This window comes from Nerophis lumbriciformis, linkage group LG09 (assembly GCF_033978685.3).
Source record: "Nerophis lumbriciformis linkage group LG09, RoL_Nlum_v2.1, whole genome shotgun sequence".
NCBI lineage: Eukaryota > Metazoa > Chordata > Actinopteri > Syngnathiformes > Syngnathidae > Nerophis > Nerophis lumbriciformis.
This window is the reverse complement of record NC_084556.2, coordinates 16,824,649-16,843,890: the sequence shown is the minus strand read 5'-3', so window position 1 is coordinate 16,843,890 and position 19,242 is coordinate 16,824,649. Positions and strand designations below refer to the sequence as shown.

At 39.1% G+C, this 19,242-nt stretch overlaps 1 protein-coding gene across 1 annotated transcript; it reads left to right on the top strand.

Moving 5' to 3' along the window:
* The first annotated feature begins 8,432 nt into the window (after window positions 1-8,432).
* stoml3b (stomatin (EPB72)-like 3b) lies at window positions 8,433-18,130 on the top strand. Its single transcript, XM_061961601.2, has 7 exons — window positions 8,433-8,591; window positions 15,203-15,306; window positions 15,366-15,438; window positions 15,515-15,597; window positions 16,994-17,197; window positions 17,488-17,622; window positions 17,701-18,130. Exons 1-7 carry the CDS (start codon window positions 8,528-8,530, stop codon window positions 17,887-17,889), a joined length of 852 nt encoding a protein of 283 aa, XP_061817585.1. The 5' UTR covers window positions 8,433-8,527; the 3' UTR covers window positions 17,890-18,130.
* The last annotated feature ends 1,112 nt before the right edge of the window (window positions 18,131-19,242 follow it).

Below are 19,242 nucleotides of genomic sequence, written 5' to 3'. Positions count from 1 at the left end.
ACCGCCCCACCCGTCATAACATTAGCTATCCAACACAAATGACTCTTAAAAGCCATATTTCTGTTACGTCTTGGCATTGCAGCGGTAGTTGTGACCTCAAGATGCGGAGACTGGAGACAAAGTGCGGGTAAGAATGTCTTTTAATTATCAACAACACAAAGGAACAGTGCAGCAGGGAAGCGCACGGGAAGCACAGGGAAAGCTGTGCAACTTAGCAAGGCAAAAATACATAAGCATAGACATGCCACACAAACAGTTAGCAATGAAACACTTGTGAGGCTGGCTTATAAAGCTCTTTGATTAGCACTGGTGGCAGGTTGGAACATTCATCTCCCGCCAGCGCCCAGGTGCAGCAGGGAAGTGGAACCAAAACAAAACGCTAACCAGGAAATAAACCCCAAAACCCAAACAAGACAAGTGGACCCCGACTTAAACAAGTTTGTTCCACTGTGAAACTAACACCCCTTGTTGAAATGCACCCTTCCATTGTTATTGTTCTAAAGCTTCACTGTTTAAACATCACAGTTTATTTTAGGTTATAATTACTTTCTCTTTTTATAAATCTGTTTTGAATGTTGTTTGGTAGAATTTTTCTATGTGCTTCATATATAATTTTTACAATATTGTATTTAATCAATTCATTATGAATAACTTAGTTTAACTGTTTAAATGTGAGGATTGTAGGTTCCCTGTATCTATTATAAAACATAGCACAAGTTTGAGATGTTTTAACCTTTGTATAATTTATATGTGGCTTCCATGATAAATTTCATCAATCATAACACCCAAAAATGTAATCTATTTCAGTCCTTCTCAAATAGTGGGGCGCGGTGCGATGTGTGACCTTGGGGAACATGCTTTTTTTGCCGTACCAGAATATGATGAAGCGTGTATAGCACTTGGCTTCACAGTATTAAGGGTTGGAATTGGGGGTTAAATCACCAAAAATGATTCCCGGGCGTGGCCACCGCTGCTGCTCACTGCTCCCTCACCTCCCAGGGGGTGAGGGTGATGGGTCAAATGCAGAGGATAATCTCACCACACCTCGTGTGTGTGTGACAATCATTGGTACTTTTTTTATAACCACGGTGGGGGACAAGGAAAGACCGGCGTGTTGTTTACTTTAATGTTAATAAGCTTACAATGTTACGCAGATGTATAGTTATAACAATTTTATAGACAAACGAGAAAATTCCCACGGAAATTTTGATGGGCCTGCTATCTGTGCCCTGGACCTCTGGACGGGGGTCGCCGGAAGCCGCCGTACTTATTAGATGGTGCCGAGTGTCTGAATGCGTGAGTTTTGGGTGTAACTGTACAAAATGAGCCACAGAGCTAGCCTAAAACAGTAGCATGTTTACATAAAAATGCTAACACTTAGCATGTGTGCTAACGATGGCGTGATAACAGTCAGCATGTTTCATATACAAAGTTATATGACTCAAAGGTGTGTGGCTGCGGGAATAGAACAAAAAGTGTAAAATTACCCGGTAGATGAAAAAGTTAGCAAGCTTAAGTTAGCTTGCTAGCATGCTATCGTTTGCATGCTAACAGGTCAAAAATGTCACATACCAAGTTATATGATAAATGGTTGCAAAACTAGCCCAAAAAGTTAGCATGCTAATGTTAGCATGCTAACACTTAACTTGTGTCACATACCAAGTTATACGACTCTAAGGTGTATGGCTGGGGAATTAGAGTAAAAAGTGTCAAAATAACTAAATAACTAAAAAAGTTAGCACGCTAACAGTTAAAAAGGGTCACATACCAAGTTATATGATTGTAGGGTAAACGGTTTCAAAATTTTCTCAAAGAGCTACCATGTTAACGTAAACATGCACACAGTTAGCATGTTGTAAATATCAAGTTGTATGACTGTAAGGTGTATGGCTGCGTAATCGGAAAAAAAAAAAGCGTAAAAATCGCAAAAAAAGTTAGCGTGCTAGCATGCTAAAGTTAGCACACTTACAGTTAACAGCTGTCACATACCAAGCTATATGACTCTAGGGTGAACGGTAAGATAATTAGCTCAAAAAGCTAGCACTTAAATGTTAGCATGCTGGCATGGTAGAGACAGTGTGTGTGTGTGTGTGTGTGTGTGTGTGTGTGTGTGTGTGTGTGTGTGTGTGTGTGTGTGTGTGTGTGTGTGTGTGTGTGTGTGTGTTTTGATTGATTGAGACTTTTATTAGTAGGTTGCACAGTGAAGTACATATTCCGTACAATTGACCACTGAATGGTAACACCCGAATACGTTTTTCAACTTGTTTAAGTCGGGGTCCACTTAAATTGATTCATGATACAGATATATACTATCATCATAATACAGTCATCATAATACAGTCATCACACAAGATAATCATCAGGGTGTATACATTGAATTATTTACATTACTTACAATTCGGGGTGGGTGGGTGGGTGTGTGTGTGTGGGGGGGGTTAGGTTTGGTTGGTATCATCAGTCATCAACAATTGAGAACAGAGAAATGGATATTGGAACAGTTTAGGTCTGACTTGGTAGGATATGTACAGCAAGTAGTGGACATAGAGAGAGAGAGAGAGAGAGATCAGAAGGTATAAGAAAAAGTATCTGCATTTGATTGTTTACATTTGATTATTTACCATCCGGGGAGGGTGTTAGTTTAGGGTTGAAGTTGCCTGGAGGTGTACTTTTAGTGCGGTTTTGAAGGAGGATAGAGATGCCCTTTCTTTTATACCTGTTGGGAGCGCATTCCACATTGATGTGGCATAGAAAGAGAATGAGTTAAGACCTTTGTTAGATCGGAATCTGGGTTTAACGTGCTTAGTGGAGCTCCCCCTGGTGTTGTGGTTATGGCGGTCATTTACGTTAAGGAAGTAGTTTGACATGTACTTCGGTATCAGGGAGGTGTAGCAGATTTTATAGACTAGGCTCAGTGCAAGTTGCTTTACTCTGTCCTCCACCCTGAGCCAGCCCACTTTGGAGAAGTGGGTAGGAGTGAGGTGTGATCTGGGGTGGAGGTCTAGAAGTAATCTGACTAGCTTGTTCTGGGATGTTTGGAGTTTAGATTTGAGGGTTTTGGAGGTGCTAGGGTACCAGGAGGTGCATGCGTAATAGAAAAAGGGTTGAACGAGAGTTCCCGCTAGAATCCTCATGGTGCTTTTGTTGACCAGAGAGGAGATTCTATAGAGAAATCTCGTTCGTTGGTTGACCTTTTTGATTACCTTGGTTGCCATTTTATCACAGGAAAAATTAGCCTCTAGAATGGAACCTAGGTAGGTGACCTCATCTTTCCTGGTGATAGCAATGTCACCCACTTTTATAGTGAAGTCATTGACTTTCTTAAGGTTGATGTGGGACCCAAACAGGATGGATTCCGTTTTACCCAAGTGTATGGATAGCTTGTTGTCAGCGAGCCAGGTGCAAGATCTACAGAGTTCAGCACTGAGGATTTTCTCCACCTGTGACTTGTCCTTGTCTGATACCAGCAAGGCCGAGTCATCCGCAAACAGGAACAATTCACAGTCGCATGCTAATAACAAGTCGTTTATGTATATTAGGAACAGTAAAGGCCCCAATACACTGCCTTGGGGGACTCTACAGCTCACTGAGAGGGGTGGGGGGGACACAGTGCCGTTCACCTCTACCACCTGTTCCCTCCCCTCCAAGTAAGATTGCATCCAGCTCGATGAGGTTTTGTCAAATCCGATTGCTCTGAGCTTATCCAACAGTATAGCGTGGTTAACAGGGTGTGTGTGTGTGTGTGTGTGTGTGTGTGTGTGTGTGGCATGTCTATGCTTATTTGAGCAGCACTAATCTATATTGTTCTTTGAATCTCACTTCCTTCAACATAAAATGAAATATCCACGATTGTCCCACGACACAAAAGTCATTAAGTTAGTTTTGCCAGTATTTAAGGATAACTTATTCACAGCAAACCATATCTTAATGCATTTATTTGCAATCACCTCAAACACATTTTTAACATTTTGTCCTGCCTTTTAAAAGGCATTCAGCAGCATGTCGCCCCATTTGAAATCAAATTGCAGCAAGTGTTTGACTTCATAGTGAAAGGGGTTATAGTCATCTCTCTGGTTTGTTGGTTTGGAACATGCATTTCCTCTATTGTTTGTGGTTAGAGATCATGCACAGCACTTTTTGTAAAAACACTCACAGAGTGTAAGAACATCCCTTGTGCACAGTGGTGGTTTTGTAGATGAGAAAGTACTCTGGGCAAGACCCAATTTCAGTGACACCTCAATTGTTCCATGGAAGTTACAGCTGCAATAACCTTTTAGAGAAATGTTGCTGTAATTTGGCCCTGAATTTTGTTTTGTTGATTTTTTAAAAATTCAGTTTCAGTTTATTTCGAACATGCATACAATACAATGTAATGCATCACATATTGTCAATTGTTTCAATACAGCACGCCCGAAAAGGAGTAGGAAGAAGCAGAGTTTATTTAATACTACCCCCTTTTCATATGATAGCAATTTTATCCCACTTCTTTGTTCTCTGTTTGTAACAAAACAGTGAATAGATAATAAATAATGTACCATAAGTAAGTAAACAAATATTAAATACATAAATAATTATTATCTAAAAAAAAAAGTTCAAGATGTTCATAATAATTGTTCTACTTTGTGAACACTTATAGTTTGAACAGTTTCTTAAACTGAATCATATTGGTGCTTTGGTTCATTTATTTGCCTTATCCATTCCATAATTTAATTCCTCATATAGGTATGCTAAAGGTTTTAAGTGTTCGTGCATACAAATATTTTCAATTAGAAGTTCCTCTGAGGTTATAATTCTCCTTTTTTGTTGTGAAGAATTGTTGTACATTCTTGGGCGGCAGGTTATAGTTTGCTTTGTACATCATTTTAGTTGTTTTCAAATGCACCAAAACGTTAAATTTGTATATTTTTGATTCAATAAATAAAGGGTTTGTATGTTCTCTATATCCAACATTGTGTGTGAATGTGAGTGTGAATGTTGTCTGTCTATCTGTGTTGGCCCTGCGATGAGGTGGCGACTTGTCCAGGGTGTACCCTGCCTTCCGCCCGAATGCAACTGAGATAGGCTCCAGCACCCACCGCGACCCCAAAAAGGGACAAGCGGTAGAAAATGAATGGATGTATGTATTATTCTAATTGATCTTTTTTTATAACACAGTTAGTGAATGAAGTTCACTCAGATATGGTAATACTAGTGAACAGTAGAGAATATGAAGTGATTTTGGGTCCAGAACATGTTTTGCTTTATTCATTATTGACATGTTTCTTGCTACTTTATGTTGTATATTTTTTAAATGAGGTTTCCGCTGCATTTTATCATCTATTATTACACCCAAAAATGCGTTTTCTTTTACCCTTTCAACGTGTACTCCGTCTATTTGTATTTGTGTTTGACTTTCCCTTGTACTGTTACCGAATAGCATTATTTTTGTCACACCATCTTTTTAATTTGTTAATTTCTTATGTTATTATTTGTATTAGCTTCTGTGTGTTCTCTCCTGAACAAAACGCAGTTGAATCATCTAAAAATAATACTAACTTTAAGTCCTTTGTAACTTTACAAATGTTGTTTATATAAAGATTGAACAATTTTGGTCCCAGTATTGATCCCTGAGGTACGCCACAATATATTTTCAGCTCTGTATACGTTTGTTTTCCTATCTTCACATATTGCTTCCTGTTGGTCAAGTAGCTTCTTACCCAGTTCAAGACCAACCCTCTGATTCCATACCCTTCTAATTTGTTTATTAAGATATTGTGATTAGTTGTGTCAAATGCTTTTGTTCAATTAAATCATTTTAAAATTTTCAATGTCAAATATTTGACGGGTTTACGATACACTCGCAGTTACTGGACAATACCCCAAAGCCAAACGGGACACATAAGTCTTTTAAAGTCCTTAAAAACATTTTGGATTTATATTTTTATTTTACTTTTTGCTCAAATGTTTCAATCAACTTGAGCACTAAACAAAAATACCAAGCAAAAATACTTAAATCCCTATTTCAGAAGTCGAGGGACACGCAAGGAAATTCAAATCAGCCAGTGATGGAGGTGCACATGACAGATTGGATGATGGGGGAAGGGGAATGGGACACAAATAGTTCATTCATTTATTTTTGGAAAAACATTTTTTACAGAATGAAAAAATACCTGTATTTTGGTTTTTCAAAATGTTATTATGACTCCTCTTGTTTGGAATTTGTTTTTCTTCTTAATTGTTCGTGATTCATACCGCCATGTGGTGGACAACTAAACCCAGGCCCAGAAAAAAGGACAAGCTTCAGTCTGAGCAGCCGTTTTCCGCCTGGCACTAGTGTTTGACTTGTCTCCATTCAATAGCATGAGGTTATCTTTGAATGGTAAAAAGTGCACAAGACAAAATCTGCTTTATGAAAAAGTGCAAGGGACATGTGCCCTCCCAAATTACGTCCATGCTCACGTAAGGATTGTGGATGTTGGGCAAAATTACCAAAAATAGCGCAGTTCCCCTTTAAATGGGACCTATTATTTAAAGCCAACTGTTCTTACCTATTGGTACCTATTTTTGTGCATTTCATTTGCAATCAAACCTTGCAGGCATGGCGAAGATATTTAAAAAACAATCTTGCCTTCCTTCATACTTCCTCTAAACAAGCCATTTGGAAATGGCCCAATTTAGAATTTTTTTTCCAAGTGTGATGTCACCGGATATCTCCATAAATGGTATAAATTTATCCAAAGTGCTTTGCGCGAGTCCGCCCTTGTAGTCTGACGCTGTAGTCAATAAGCTCCTTCTTTTTCTCTGTCCGCTGTTGGGCAGACTGACTTGTACATGCACATGCATCCTCCAGTGTATAGTTTGAACTTATATCTGTCAATAGACTCGATATTGTCATGGCGCAAGCGCAATCCCTCATGCCATCTGCTGCCGGCAGCTCCGCTAGGAGCGCTCCTCGGACACGCCCCTGCTCGCTCTTCCCGCATCGCGGCCACGTGCCTGCACGGCTGCAGGCAATCAGCAAACTGCACACCTGGGTCTGATGAGGACAGACGGCATAAAGACCAGCGGACCCGAAGATCCAATGCCGGAACGTAGTTCACTCTGTGTAGAAAGCATCCCGTCTCTGGCTTCCCTCCTCGTACCTGCTCCCGTGTCTTATATCCTTTGTGTTTCCCGCAGTGTTCCCTCCGAATACAGTGATCGAGCAGTGCGACTCGACTTCCCTCCGGATTTTGGACTGCTTCCCTCGATCCTCGACCCCCGCTTGGACACGGACTGTCTTCTTGTCTTGCCCCTCTGGACTTTTGAAGGATTCATCCAACACGTACAAACAACACCCACTGGTAACATTTATACTGTTAACTCTTCACATCGTCTTGCACCATACACTTCTAGTAGCATACACACCCCAGTACATCATCAGCGTCAATAAATCTATTCAACTGATTCTGGCCGTTGTGTCGTCTCCTTCCCCCGCCGTACGTAACAGATATGGAAGCACTAAAACTACAACATGGCTGACAAGGAGAAGATGCTGTCAAAGTGGAGGCACATAAGTATGACCGCCCACAAAAAGGTGCACACCGAAGAGATGGTAAGAAAGCGGCTTGAAGATGATCTGTAAAACAAGAACCACCATTACATGATATGTAGACCACAAGGAAGTGTTTTAAATGTAGAAAAAAAAATCATAATAACAATAATTTATTGAAGGCTAAACTAACACATTGACTTACAATTTGCTCATTTCAACATTTTTGTTGTGAAAGAAGCATGTTTGAGACTCTTGGCCTGTGAGATATTCAATATTATACAGTATTAGGAATTATATTACAGTACCTCAGGTTTGATTAATAATCTCTCACAAAAGGTCAGACAAAAACCGAATCGTACGAAAACCAAAGCAACTTTTCCTATATTGAACACCAAACACATTTTATATAGACTAATTGTAGTTTTACTTGCAGAAAACAGTATGATGAATTAAATCACTTTTATCTAAGAAAGTTGTTGGCAAAAAAACAGACTTTTTTGTTATGCGCGGTGTTTGACTGCACGATACCTGAAATCAAATTAAACATGGGCCATACAAAAACCGTGGTGTCACTGTAATTTATTTTTTACCTTCCATCTGACACACGTAGCCTTACCAGATAATCATTCGAGTATAGATAAATATGATATTTTTGGGGCGTCCTCCTTATGTGGGCCATGTCAAAAGCTGTATGTTTCAGTTGGATTTAGGTCCGGGTTCTGGTTCTTTTTTAGCCTTTAAAGTCTTTGTGCCAAAATAAACTGCTATTTGCTATCTTTACGAGTTGCCACTTGTATGAAATAAAAATGTGACATGCGAAGTAAAGCATGAAGAAGGCTTCTGATTCTGCTGAACTCTGTTGATGATCAACAAAGAGGAGCCACACCTCCATCACTTGATCTCTGCTTCACATTTAGACTGCAGCTTTAAAAGGCTGGATGACTTCCTGCTCTTTGGACACACTTCTCCTTCTTCCTCGCAGTCAAGTGACTTCCTGGCTTCACTTTCACTCAGCATATGGAAATGGAGGACCAAATGGAGAGCCAGAAGAGACGGGAGGCCAGTAAAGACACTTTAATATGTAAGCCTTGCTTCCTTTTTCTATGCTGTGTGATGGTGCTGTTTGTTCGCTGAGGTGAACAAATATTTCCTGTTCTCTGCTTAAAGTACATACTGTAGTGTGTATTTGTACCTTTACCTGTGCAGGCGACGCTGCAGGGTAGTCGTCATAGGGACACTGTGAGATAAAGAGTCCCAATAGCATGTGACTGGGAGTGTCTCTGTGTCAATATCCATGGAGCTTGTTTTTTTATGATTAATATGCTTCTAAACTATAAAACAACCTTTTTATTTTTAAAATAATACTGAGTTATGCTATGGTTCTTTACTATATATACTGTATATAATGTGGGGACATGTGTTTACTTTAATTTGATTAAAGTGAATTTGATGTCATAAAGAAATAATGAGATGTAAGGTATGATGTACTAGATTATGATTTTTAATACACAGTATAACATAGTTATTATTATTATTATTATTATTGTTACAGTGTAATGATTATTTTTACCTGTGGTAATGCCACTATGATACAACATTTGTATTATAATCCTTAAACAAAGTAACAGTGAAACTCAATGGAATAATCACTGAATGGAGAACTGGGGGTGGGATTAAATAAATGATCTTCTTCCCACTCCCTTTCAGGCAAAACTGGACAATCATGCTTACATACTGTACATTACCTTTTGCACTATATTAATTTATATTATTATGTGTTGTCAACTTTGTACTTTTTTTTAATGTCATTGCCTGAAATAAATAAATGGAAAAAAAAAATAAAAATGAAAATAGTACATAGTATGAAAATAGTAGCAGTACTAAAACTTCTTCATTTCAATTGTATTATCAATAGGGAAATACAATTAATACAAACTATTTTTGATCCAATAAAACCAAGATCTTACCCATAACAATATTAATACAGTATTTCAATTATTAAGAATAATCTCTAATAGGGAGCTATTGCTACAAACAGTGACAAAGTCTGAATAATAATCTGCATATGTGTAAGATATATAGATATAAATAGATATAACACGAAAACAATTATACCACGGAATATACAGTAGTACTATAATATGAATACAATAAAGAATGAATGACTGAATATAAAATATTTACCAGCTATGCTAATGTTTGTCACATAGTTGATCTATACAATATTAATACAAAAACAATAAAGAATAAGACAATAAAGTAACAATAATAAAAATTTATAAATAAGATATATTTGTATGTAATAATGACATTTCCAAAATATTAATTATAACATTATTAATAAAAAGTGAGTATACGTGTAATATGCATTAGTATGTAATATGCAACTCTTAATTTATAGAATATGAAACATGTTAATACCATGTTAATAATACATTAACAATTAAATTACATGTTTTAAATTAATTAAAATTCAAATAAATTTGATAAAGTAAAATACAATTTAATTTAATTTAGTTAGGTAACATCAAATAGTATTACAATGAAATTGAATACAATAGATTAGATTAAATTAAATTAAATTACAATAAACCACAACTCGTGTATTAGATCTTCAAGGTAACTAAAATATGACAAGAAACACAATACACAATATAGTTGTTGTTTTTTAAATGTAATTGTAATAAGATCATTTATTTTAAAGCACATCTACCATATAAGACTTTTAATTAACAGAAAATAAAACGTATTAATAACGATTACAAATATACATATTTTAGACACATAAGCCATATAAAAATAAGATAAATACAAAGCACAAATACATAAGAAATGACTATGTCAGTGCTCGTATATTGTCATCACCTTAACTTCGATTTCTCCCTTCGTGATTACGCTCAGTCATGTGAAGAAGTGTTGCAATGGGACGGTGAGATATGTAATCATGTTCCCTCTTTACTGCCACAATAAAAAAAAATCCTTCAGTTCTTCTACAAGAAACTGACAGTCTTGTGGTTTGACCGCAAAGAGAATAATGATGATTATGCGCGGTAAAAAAGCACATGATAAAAGGCCAAGTCTACTTGCATATACAAAGAATTTGTCTTCGGCAATTGTTTGCTCTCTAAACATACAGCAAATAGACAAGTATACATTCACTGAGCAAGCAAGTACTATTGGTGCATACTTTAGTCATCTATCAACATTATATACCAGTAAGACTTTACAATATTTAGTGCAAAGTACAAATATATACTTAAGAGAAAGTGAAGATGTTGTTAACACCCGTTTGGCTGCTGATATGTTAGACATACTGTATGTTTAACCCTTTTAAGGGTGAAGCAGAAAATATTCAGGTGGATTGCAGAGAAAATAAAAATGCTCTGCTTCTTCCTACTCCTTTTCGGACGTTTGATTGTGCAGGTATAAGCACGTGACATACTTTAATGTAAAATAAACCATGCAGTGGAAACGATGCCGCGTATTGACACACAGAACCTTCCCTCACTTACTAGTTTCATGTATGATCAGAGCAGATATCATATTGCTTGTGTCAACATTTGACTGTTGGCCTCGTCTTTTGTCTCAACAACAATGCATTACAGGAGATTACCACATTTTAATTAAACATCATACAAGCACGCCATTGTCCTTGTAGTAAAGTGAAGTACTTCTTATGATGCTCAACTAGAACTTTTAATGAAGCCCAGCACACAGATACAACATACACAGCCGTTAGCTCTACTGCTGTCAAAACACTGCTAGCCCCGTTGCCTAGGACCCCACCTGAACCCCAGGTGGTGGTCCCGGTGCTGCCTGAACAAAAAGGCATTTTAACATTACAACATTCCCTCCACCCATAGTCCAGTCAAATATTCATAGTACCCTCTTAGTGTAATACACCACCCCCAGAAATCACTGAGTCTGTATGAGAACATAGTCCTTAAGATATGATGGAGGTTTCCTTTGGCGAGCGGTGTCCCTGACTCCCACTTCTGCATCCTGTGCTTGATCGCCTGGTTCCGGCTCATCGGGTTCCTGCTCATCGGGTTCCTGATCAACTAGTTCCTGATCAACTGCTCCTGGTGGTGCTGAATGGAAATCCTCTGGAAAACTGTCCTCTGATGTGTCACGAAGAGTTTCCTTCTGATCATAACGTGGACGGATCTGATCCTGATGTCTTCTCACCAGCTTGCCATCTTGAGTTTTTGCTGTCCAAGAAACTGGACCAGTCCTCTCCACGAGTCTCGCCTGAATCCATTTCTGGCCTGCATATCCTCGTATGTATACGGCCTCGCAGTCTGTGAACACTCGGTCCCTGGCCCTTTTGTCATGGTTCTGTTTTTGTTTTGCCTGGTTTGAGCCCACTTTGTCTGACAGTGCTGGCCGGACCATGTCCAGCTGCGTTCGCAATCTCCTGTTCATTAGCAGCTCTGCAGGTGTAATGCCGGTTGTAGTCTGAGGGGTTGATCTGTATTTAAACAAGAACCGAGACACCTTTGTTTCCACACTTCCCTCCCCCATCTTCTTGATGGCTTCCTTGAAGACCCGCACAGCGCGCTCCGCACAGCCATTTGAGGACGGGTGGTATGGGGCTGTTGTCACATGTTTTACGCCATTTTTCCTGAGGAAATTTTCAAACTCTGCACTGACCAGACTTGGCCCATTGTCTGTAACCAGACTTGCTGGGATGCCATGAGTGGCAAATATGCTTCTCAATTTCTCAATAGTTATTGAGGAGGTTATGGACTGCATTGGGATGACCTCCAGCCACTTGGAGTAAGCATCGATGACAATCAAAAACATTTTTCCTAGAATGGGCCCGCAAAAATCCAAATGTAGTCTCATCCATGGCTGATTTGGCCACTCCCAGGGATGCAGCGGCGCGGCCGGAGGTGTGGCCTGGTTAGCTTGACATGTATGGCATCTGCGCACTGCTGCCTCCAACTCCTCATCCATGTTGGGCCACCACACGTAACTCCGGGCTAAGGACTTCATCCTCGAGACCCCTGGATGAGCTGCATGTAGCTCTTCCGTCATTACCTGCCGACCCTGAGGTGGTATTACCACCCTTGTCCCCCACAGAAGGCAGCCATCCTCCACACTCAGCTCATGCTGTCTTTTCATATACGGCTTCACTCGTGGATCAGCACATACCTTGGGCCAGGAACCATGTAACAGACATTGTTGCACTCTGGACAATATTGGATCTCGTCTGGTCCAGTCCCGGATCTGCTTGGCTTGCAATGGTGTGCCATTCATGTGTTCCATCAGCATTATTACTTCTTCCTCGCGTGGTGTACTGCTGGGCATGACTGGTAATGGGAGTCGGCTTAAGGCATCAGCGTTCCCATGTTTCGAGCCTTCCTTGTATTCTAAGGTGTATTCATAAGCTGCCAAAAGCAAGGCCCACCTCTGCATTCTGGCTGCTGCCAACTGTGGAATGCTTTTGCTCTCACCCAAAAGACCCAGCAGCGGTTTGTGATCTGTGATGATGGTGCAGTGCTTGCCGAAAAGATATTGATGAAATTTTTTTAGGCCAAACATGATGGCTAGTGCCTCCTTTTCCAATTGAGAGTAACCCCTCTCAGCCACTGTTAGTGAGCGGGACATGTATCCAATGGGCTTCTCTGAACCATCTGTGAAACGGTGAGATAGAACGGCCCCCACACCGTATGGCGAAGCATCACAGGCCAGATAAAGTGGCTTTCCGTCATCAAAGTGTATCAATAGTTTATCAGATTGGAGACACTTTTTTGCTGCCTCGAAATTTCCACGCATTTCCCTTTCTCAACAGTTTGTGTAAAGGCTCCAAGATGGTGGATATGTTTGGCAAGAATCTGTGATAGTAATTTAACATTCCAAGGAACGATTTCAATTGTGTCTGGTCAGTTGGCTGAGGAGCATTTACAATGGCTTCAACTTTATCCGCCACTGCATGGATGCCGTTGCAGTTAATTTTGTAACCGAGATACACTACCTCGGGTGCCATGAACACACATTTTTGTCGTCGCAAGCGAAGGCCTGCAGCTGCAATTCTCTCAAGCACCTCTCCGAGATTTTTTAAGTGGCTAGCATCATCCTTCCCTGTCACTAAGATGTCGTCCACTCTCACCACTACTTGAGGCAGTCCTTGCAATAGACCATCCATGGTGCGCTGGAAAATGCCTGGTGCCGAAGACACTCCATACGGCAATCTTGTGTACTGGTATAGTCCTCGATGTGTGTTTATTGTTGTGAACTTCTTTGAGTCCTCATCTAACCTAAGTTGCTGGTATGCTTGAGACATGTCCAGTTTGGTAAATTTTTGTCCACATCCTAATATTGCTAACAAATCCTCTGTTTTCGGGATTGGGTAGTTATCTAATTTTGACACTGGGTTTACAGTGACTTTATAGTCCCCACAGATTCTAGTTGTTTTGTCCGGTTTTATGATGGGCGCAATGGGGGCGGCCCACTCTGAAAAGTTCACGGGTTCAAGAATGCCTTCCTTCTCCAGTCTTACTAATTCAGCCTCAACTTTGTCTTTTAGTGCATATGGCAGTGGTCGAGCTTTGAAATATCTTGGCTTGGCATCTCGCTCAACATTGATTTTTGCTGAGGCCCCGACTAGCATGCCCAGTTCCTTCTTAAAAACATCCTCATGTCTCGTGAGTAGCTCATCTAAGTCCTGCTGCATACTTAACCTCAGGCTAAATACAGTGCTCCAATCTATTTTAATTGCTTTCAACCAATTTCTGCCCATGAGATTTGGGCCCTCTCCCTTTACAACCAGTAATGGTAATTGTTTAGCCTGCCCTCTGTAGTTGACTTGCACATTCAGTTTCCCTAACACTCCCACCTTGTCTTTGGTGTAGGTGTATAGTTTCACGTGTGTGTGTTGGAGTCTTCCTCCCCCCATCTTTTGGTACGTGTCCTCAGTAATTATCGTCATGCCTGCTCCAGTGTCAATTTCAAATTCAACGTCATGTCCATTTATTCGTATGTGCTCTTTGTATGGTTCCACTTTCTCCTCCATAGTCAGGTTGTAGAGTGTGTGTGCATACAAACGAAGAAACAGACTGACCTTGTTGTCTCAATTTGGAATGAAATTTGAATCGTTCCACAATCAAACTGGGTTTTGGCGCAAAGTGATCCGTTAATTTCTGAAGCATCTCCGTCAATGTCATGTCTGTATCCGCCGGCTTACCGGGCTGGCACAAATCCCGCAACACTGCATATACTTTGGCCCCACACGAACTCAGGAAAATTGCCTTCTGTTGTCCTTCGTCTGTGATTTTGTTAGCCACGAAGTAAAAATCCAGTCTTTCAGCATACTGTTGCCAATCATCCGTAGCTTGGTCAAACTCCGTTAAATTTCCAAACAACGCCATTGAAGTCGTGATTTATCCTCGTCGCCAATGTAGTAAAGTGAAGTACTTCTTATGATGCTCAACTAGAACTTTTAATGAAGCCCAGCACACAGATACAACATACACAGCCGTTAGCTCTACTGCTGTCAAAACACTGCTAGCCCCGTTGCCTAGGACCCCACCTGAACCCCAGGTGGTGGTCCCGGTGCTGCCTGAATAAAAAGGCATTTTAACATTACAACAGTCCTATTGTCTGTCTGTTGATGTGACGGACAATCCAGCAGTGGAATATTCATTTTATTCCATAACAAACAACAAAACTTGTCGTCTCTCCTTGCAGCTGACCGGACTGGATCCTTGGGATGTGCAGGATGGTTCATCGTCATATTGGTTGGCTTCTTTACAATTTGCCTTTTCCCCATCACTATTTGGTTCTGTCTAAAGGTGGGTTGACTGAAACGTTTGAAACTTGAATTTCTACTCATGTACTTTTCTTCTTGCAGATAGTTCAAGAGTACGAGCGTGCAGTCATCTTCAGACTAGGCCGGATCACAGACAGGAAGGCAAAAGGACCAGGTATACTGTAGGAACATGCTCGGTTTTGTCTGTCCTCATTTAAAGGATTCCCCTGACAAATTTTGCTTTATGTTAGGAATCTTCTTCATTTTACCCTGCACTGATTCGTTTATCAAAGTGGATTTGAGGACAGTTTCATTTGACATCCCTCCGCAAGAAGTAAGCTTTTTTTTCATCCATGCCTATACAAACACAATAAAGATGTTGTTTTTTTACTATAAGTTTTAAAGGGGTTTAAATGTAATAGCATGTTAATTATTTTGATTGTACGCTGTTTGCAGTGGCGTACATTTGCACTGCATCTATTTCTCAGAAAAAAAGATTAGTTTTAAATGTAATTGAATCAAAATCTAATTAACTGAATTCAACTGAATTCAAAATATTGAAATTGAATTCAGTTGAATTCAATTGAATTCAATTTCAATTAATTGAATTGAATTAATTGAGTTCAATGGAATGATGAAATTGAATTGAATTAGATTTAATTAAATTAATACCGGTAAACATTGTCAAGTTAATATTTCTCAGTGATAAAAGTTTTAAAATTAAATACAATTAAATAAAATACAATTAAATTAAATTAAATTAAATTAAATTAAATTAAATTAAATACAATTCGATTAAAGCACCCCTGTGACCCCTAGAGGGACAGGTGGTAGAACATGGATAGATAAATTAAATCAAATTAAATTGAAATTCAGTTCAACTGGATGTAATTGATGGTAATTAAATGTAATTTAATTTAATTCATTGAATTAAATTAATCAAATTGAAATGAATTAATTGGAATTCAATTAATTGAGTTAATTTGATTCAACACAATGAAATTAAATGGAATTGAATTGGGTTAATAAACATTGTTAAGTTAATATTTCTCAGTTGAAACAGTTTAAAAAAAAAAGAAATTCAATTCAATTGAAATCAATGAAATGGAATGAAATGCAATTGTATTGAAGTCAATTCAGTTAAATTCACCATGCAGTGAATGAATGTAATTAAATGGAGTTGAATTAATGTATTTGAAGTAAGTTAATAATTCTCAGTGAAAAAAAAAAGTTTTTCAATAAAATTTTAAAAAATAAGAATAAAAAAAAGGAAAATAAAATAAAATAAAATAAAATAGGGTAAATCCAAACAAAAACTAAACTAACGTAAACGAAACGAAACGAAACAAAACAAAACAAATTAAAACGAAACGAAATGAAACGAAACAAAACAAAATAGGACAGGACAGGACAGGACAGGACAGGACATGACAGGACAAAACACAACACAACACAACACAACACAACACAACACAACAAAACAGAACTAAAAAGAACTAAACTAGGATCTTTAAAGTAAATAAAATATGAAAAAAACATGTTAAACATATTGTTAAGTAAATATTTATTTTTACCCAACTAATTTAATTAAATGTAATTTCTACTCTACAAGTGTGTAAACAGTGCCAGTCATAAGGTTGGACACACTTTCTCATCTTTTTCAATTGAATGGTGGGTCAATGAGAAAAAAAGTTTTCTGACCCAAAGTTATGTATTGTTGTTGAGCCCAGATTCTGACTAAGGACTCAGTGACAGTGAGCGTGGACGGCGTGGTCTACTTCCGCGTCAGTGACCCCATCTCTTCCGTGGCCAATGTGACCAACGCTGACTTTGCCACCCGTTTGCTAGCTCAGACCACCCTCAGAAACGTCTTGGGGACCAAGAACCTGGCTGAGGTCCTGTCTGACCGCGAAAGCATTGCTCACAGCATGCAGGTAGATTTTTTTTCACCTGACTGAAAGTGACATTTGTGGCACCCCCCATGGCTTGTGTTCAAAATACTTTGGACTACATGTCGGCATACAGTACACGTAGTACAGATATCATTGTTTTATAGTCATTAGATAACTGGCCACTGAGTGGCTCAGTATGCATGTTTTTGCAAAGACAGTTTCCTTTATGGCAGCCATGTATTTTTAACAAAAACATGCTCACATTTTACAGCTGCGTGCTTGTCAGCCCTGTAACACACCATATTCATCACAAAAGATTGCGTGTTTTTTAGTCCAACTTGGATGAAGCTACCGACAACTGGGGTATCAAGGTGGAACGTGTGGAGATTAAAGACGTGAAGCTGCCTCATCAGCTGCAGAGAGCAATGGCGGCGGAGGCTGAGGCTTCACGGGAGGCCAGGGCAAAGGTCAGCACAGACATCATTTGCATACAGTCTGGTTTGTAAAAGCCACACTTAACACCACTTCCTGATTTCTTCCTACAGGTGATAGCCGCTGAGGGTGAGATGAACGCATCCCGCGCCCTGAAGGAGGCTTCTCTCGTCATCGCTGAGTCTCCATCAGCACTGCAGCTTCGTTACCTGCAGACCCTCAACACCATCGCAGCTGAGAAGAACTCCACCATCATCTTCCCCTTGCCTATGGACGTCATCTCCCACTTCATGCGGAAGTGACCCCTGTTTGCATGACACTTGATTTGAATGCCTACACATATTTCATCCACAACAAAAGGACATATTTTATTTTAATCTGTTTATTATTCTTTTGCATGCTTTGACACATCAAATTTATAAACTTTCACGCTAACTGTTGCAACCAAAGAGAGTTTGTCATTTGTTGAGTAATTCATAACCTGTTCCAAATGGGACAAAATTTGATTATAATTGGAAATAAATGTATATACGTGTTATTAAAGGTGTCATTAATTACATTTAATCATTTCATGACTTAAATGATTTGATAGTTTTGTGATTTCAATAATTATTTCTCAATTAGTTAATCAACAATTTGATTATTTAAGGACTTATTTAATGATTGAAATGATTAAACAAATATTTAACTACTTTTTCAGCGCTTTGTGAATTTTGACGGCTGAGTGCACACATCAAATATATTATTGAAGTGCTGACGAGGACCAAATGGGACAAAAATAAATACATTTTTTAATAATTCAAACAAATGTGTTATTCCATCCATCCATCCATCCATCCTCTACCGCTGGTCCCTCTCGGGTTTGCAAGAGCCTACATCAGCTGCATCATGTCTTGTCATACATTTAATAAGACATCAATGTATTTAATCCAACTATAATTATTAATGAAACTTTTAAGTAATTATTTAAAATGTATTTATTTAAAGTTGTCCCATTTGGTCCTGCCTTGATGGAGGAAGTAAACCTTAATGTAAAATATTAATATTACAATACAATAATTGTACATTAGGCATATTGTGAAGGTATAGAAGACTAAATCCAAGTGTGGATGAGTCCAAGCTTGTCTGGATACATTTTTGAATAAATGTCCATCCATCCATTTTCTACCGCTTGTCCATTTCGGGGTTGCGAGGGGTTGCTGGAGCCTATCTCAGCTGCATTCGAGCGGAAGGCGGCGTACACCCTGGACAAGTCGCCATCTCATCACAGGGCCAACACAGATAGACAGACAACATTCACACTCACATTCACACACTAGGGCCAATTTTAGTGTTGCCAATCAACCTATTCCCAGGTGCATGTCTTTGAGGGGAAGCCTCGAGTACCCGGAGCTAGGGAACCCACGCAGTCACGGGGTGAACAATTAAGCAAAATCCACACAGAAAGATCCCGAGCCCGGGATTGAACTCAGGACTACTCAGGACATTTGTATTGTGAGGCACATATGCACGAACCCCTGTGTCAACGTGATGCCTGAATAAATGTAAATTTCAATATTTTTTTCAATTAATAAATCTGTCTGAAACTGAAAAATCGGCTCAATTCGTGTTTCCCCCACCAAATGATTTAGTTATATTAAAGCGTTTTGTTATTG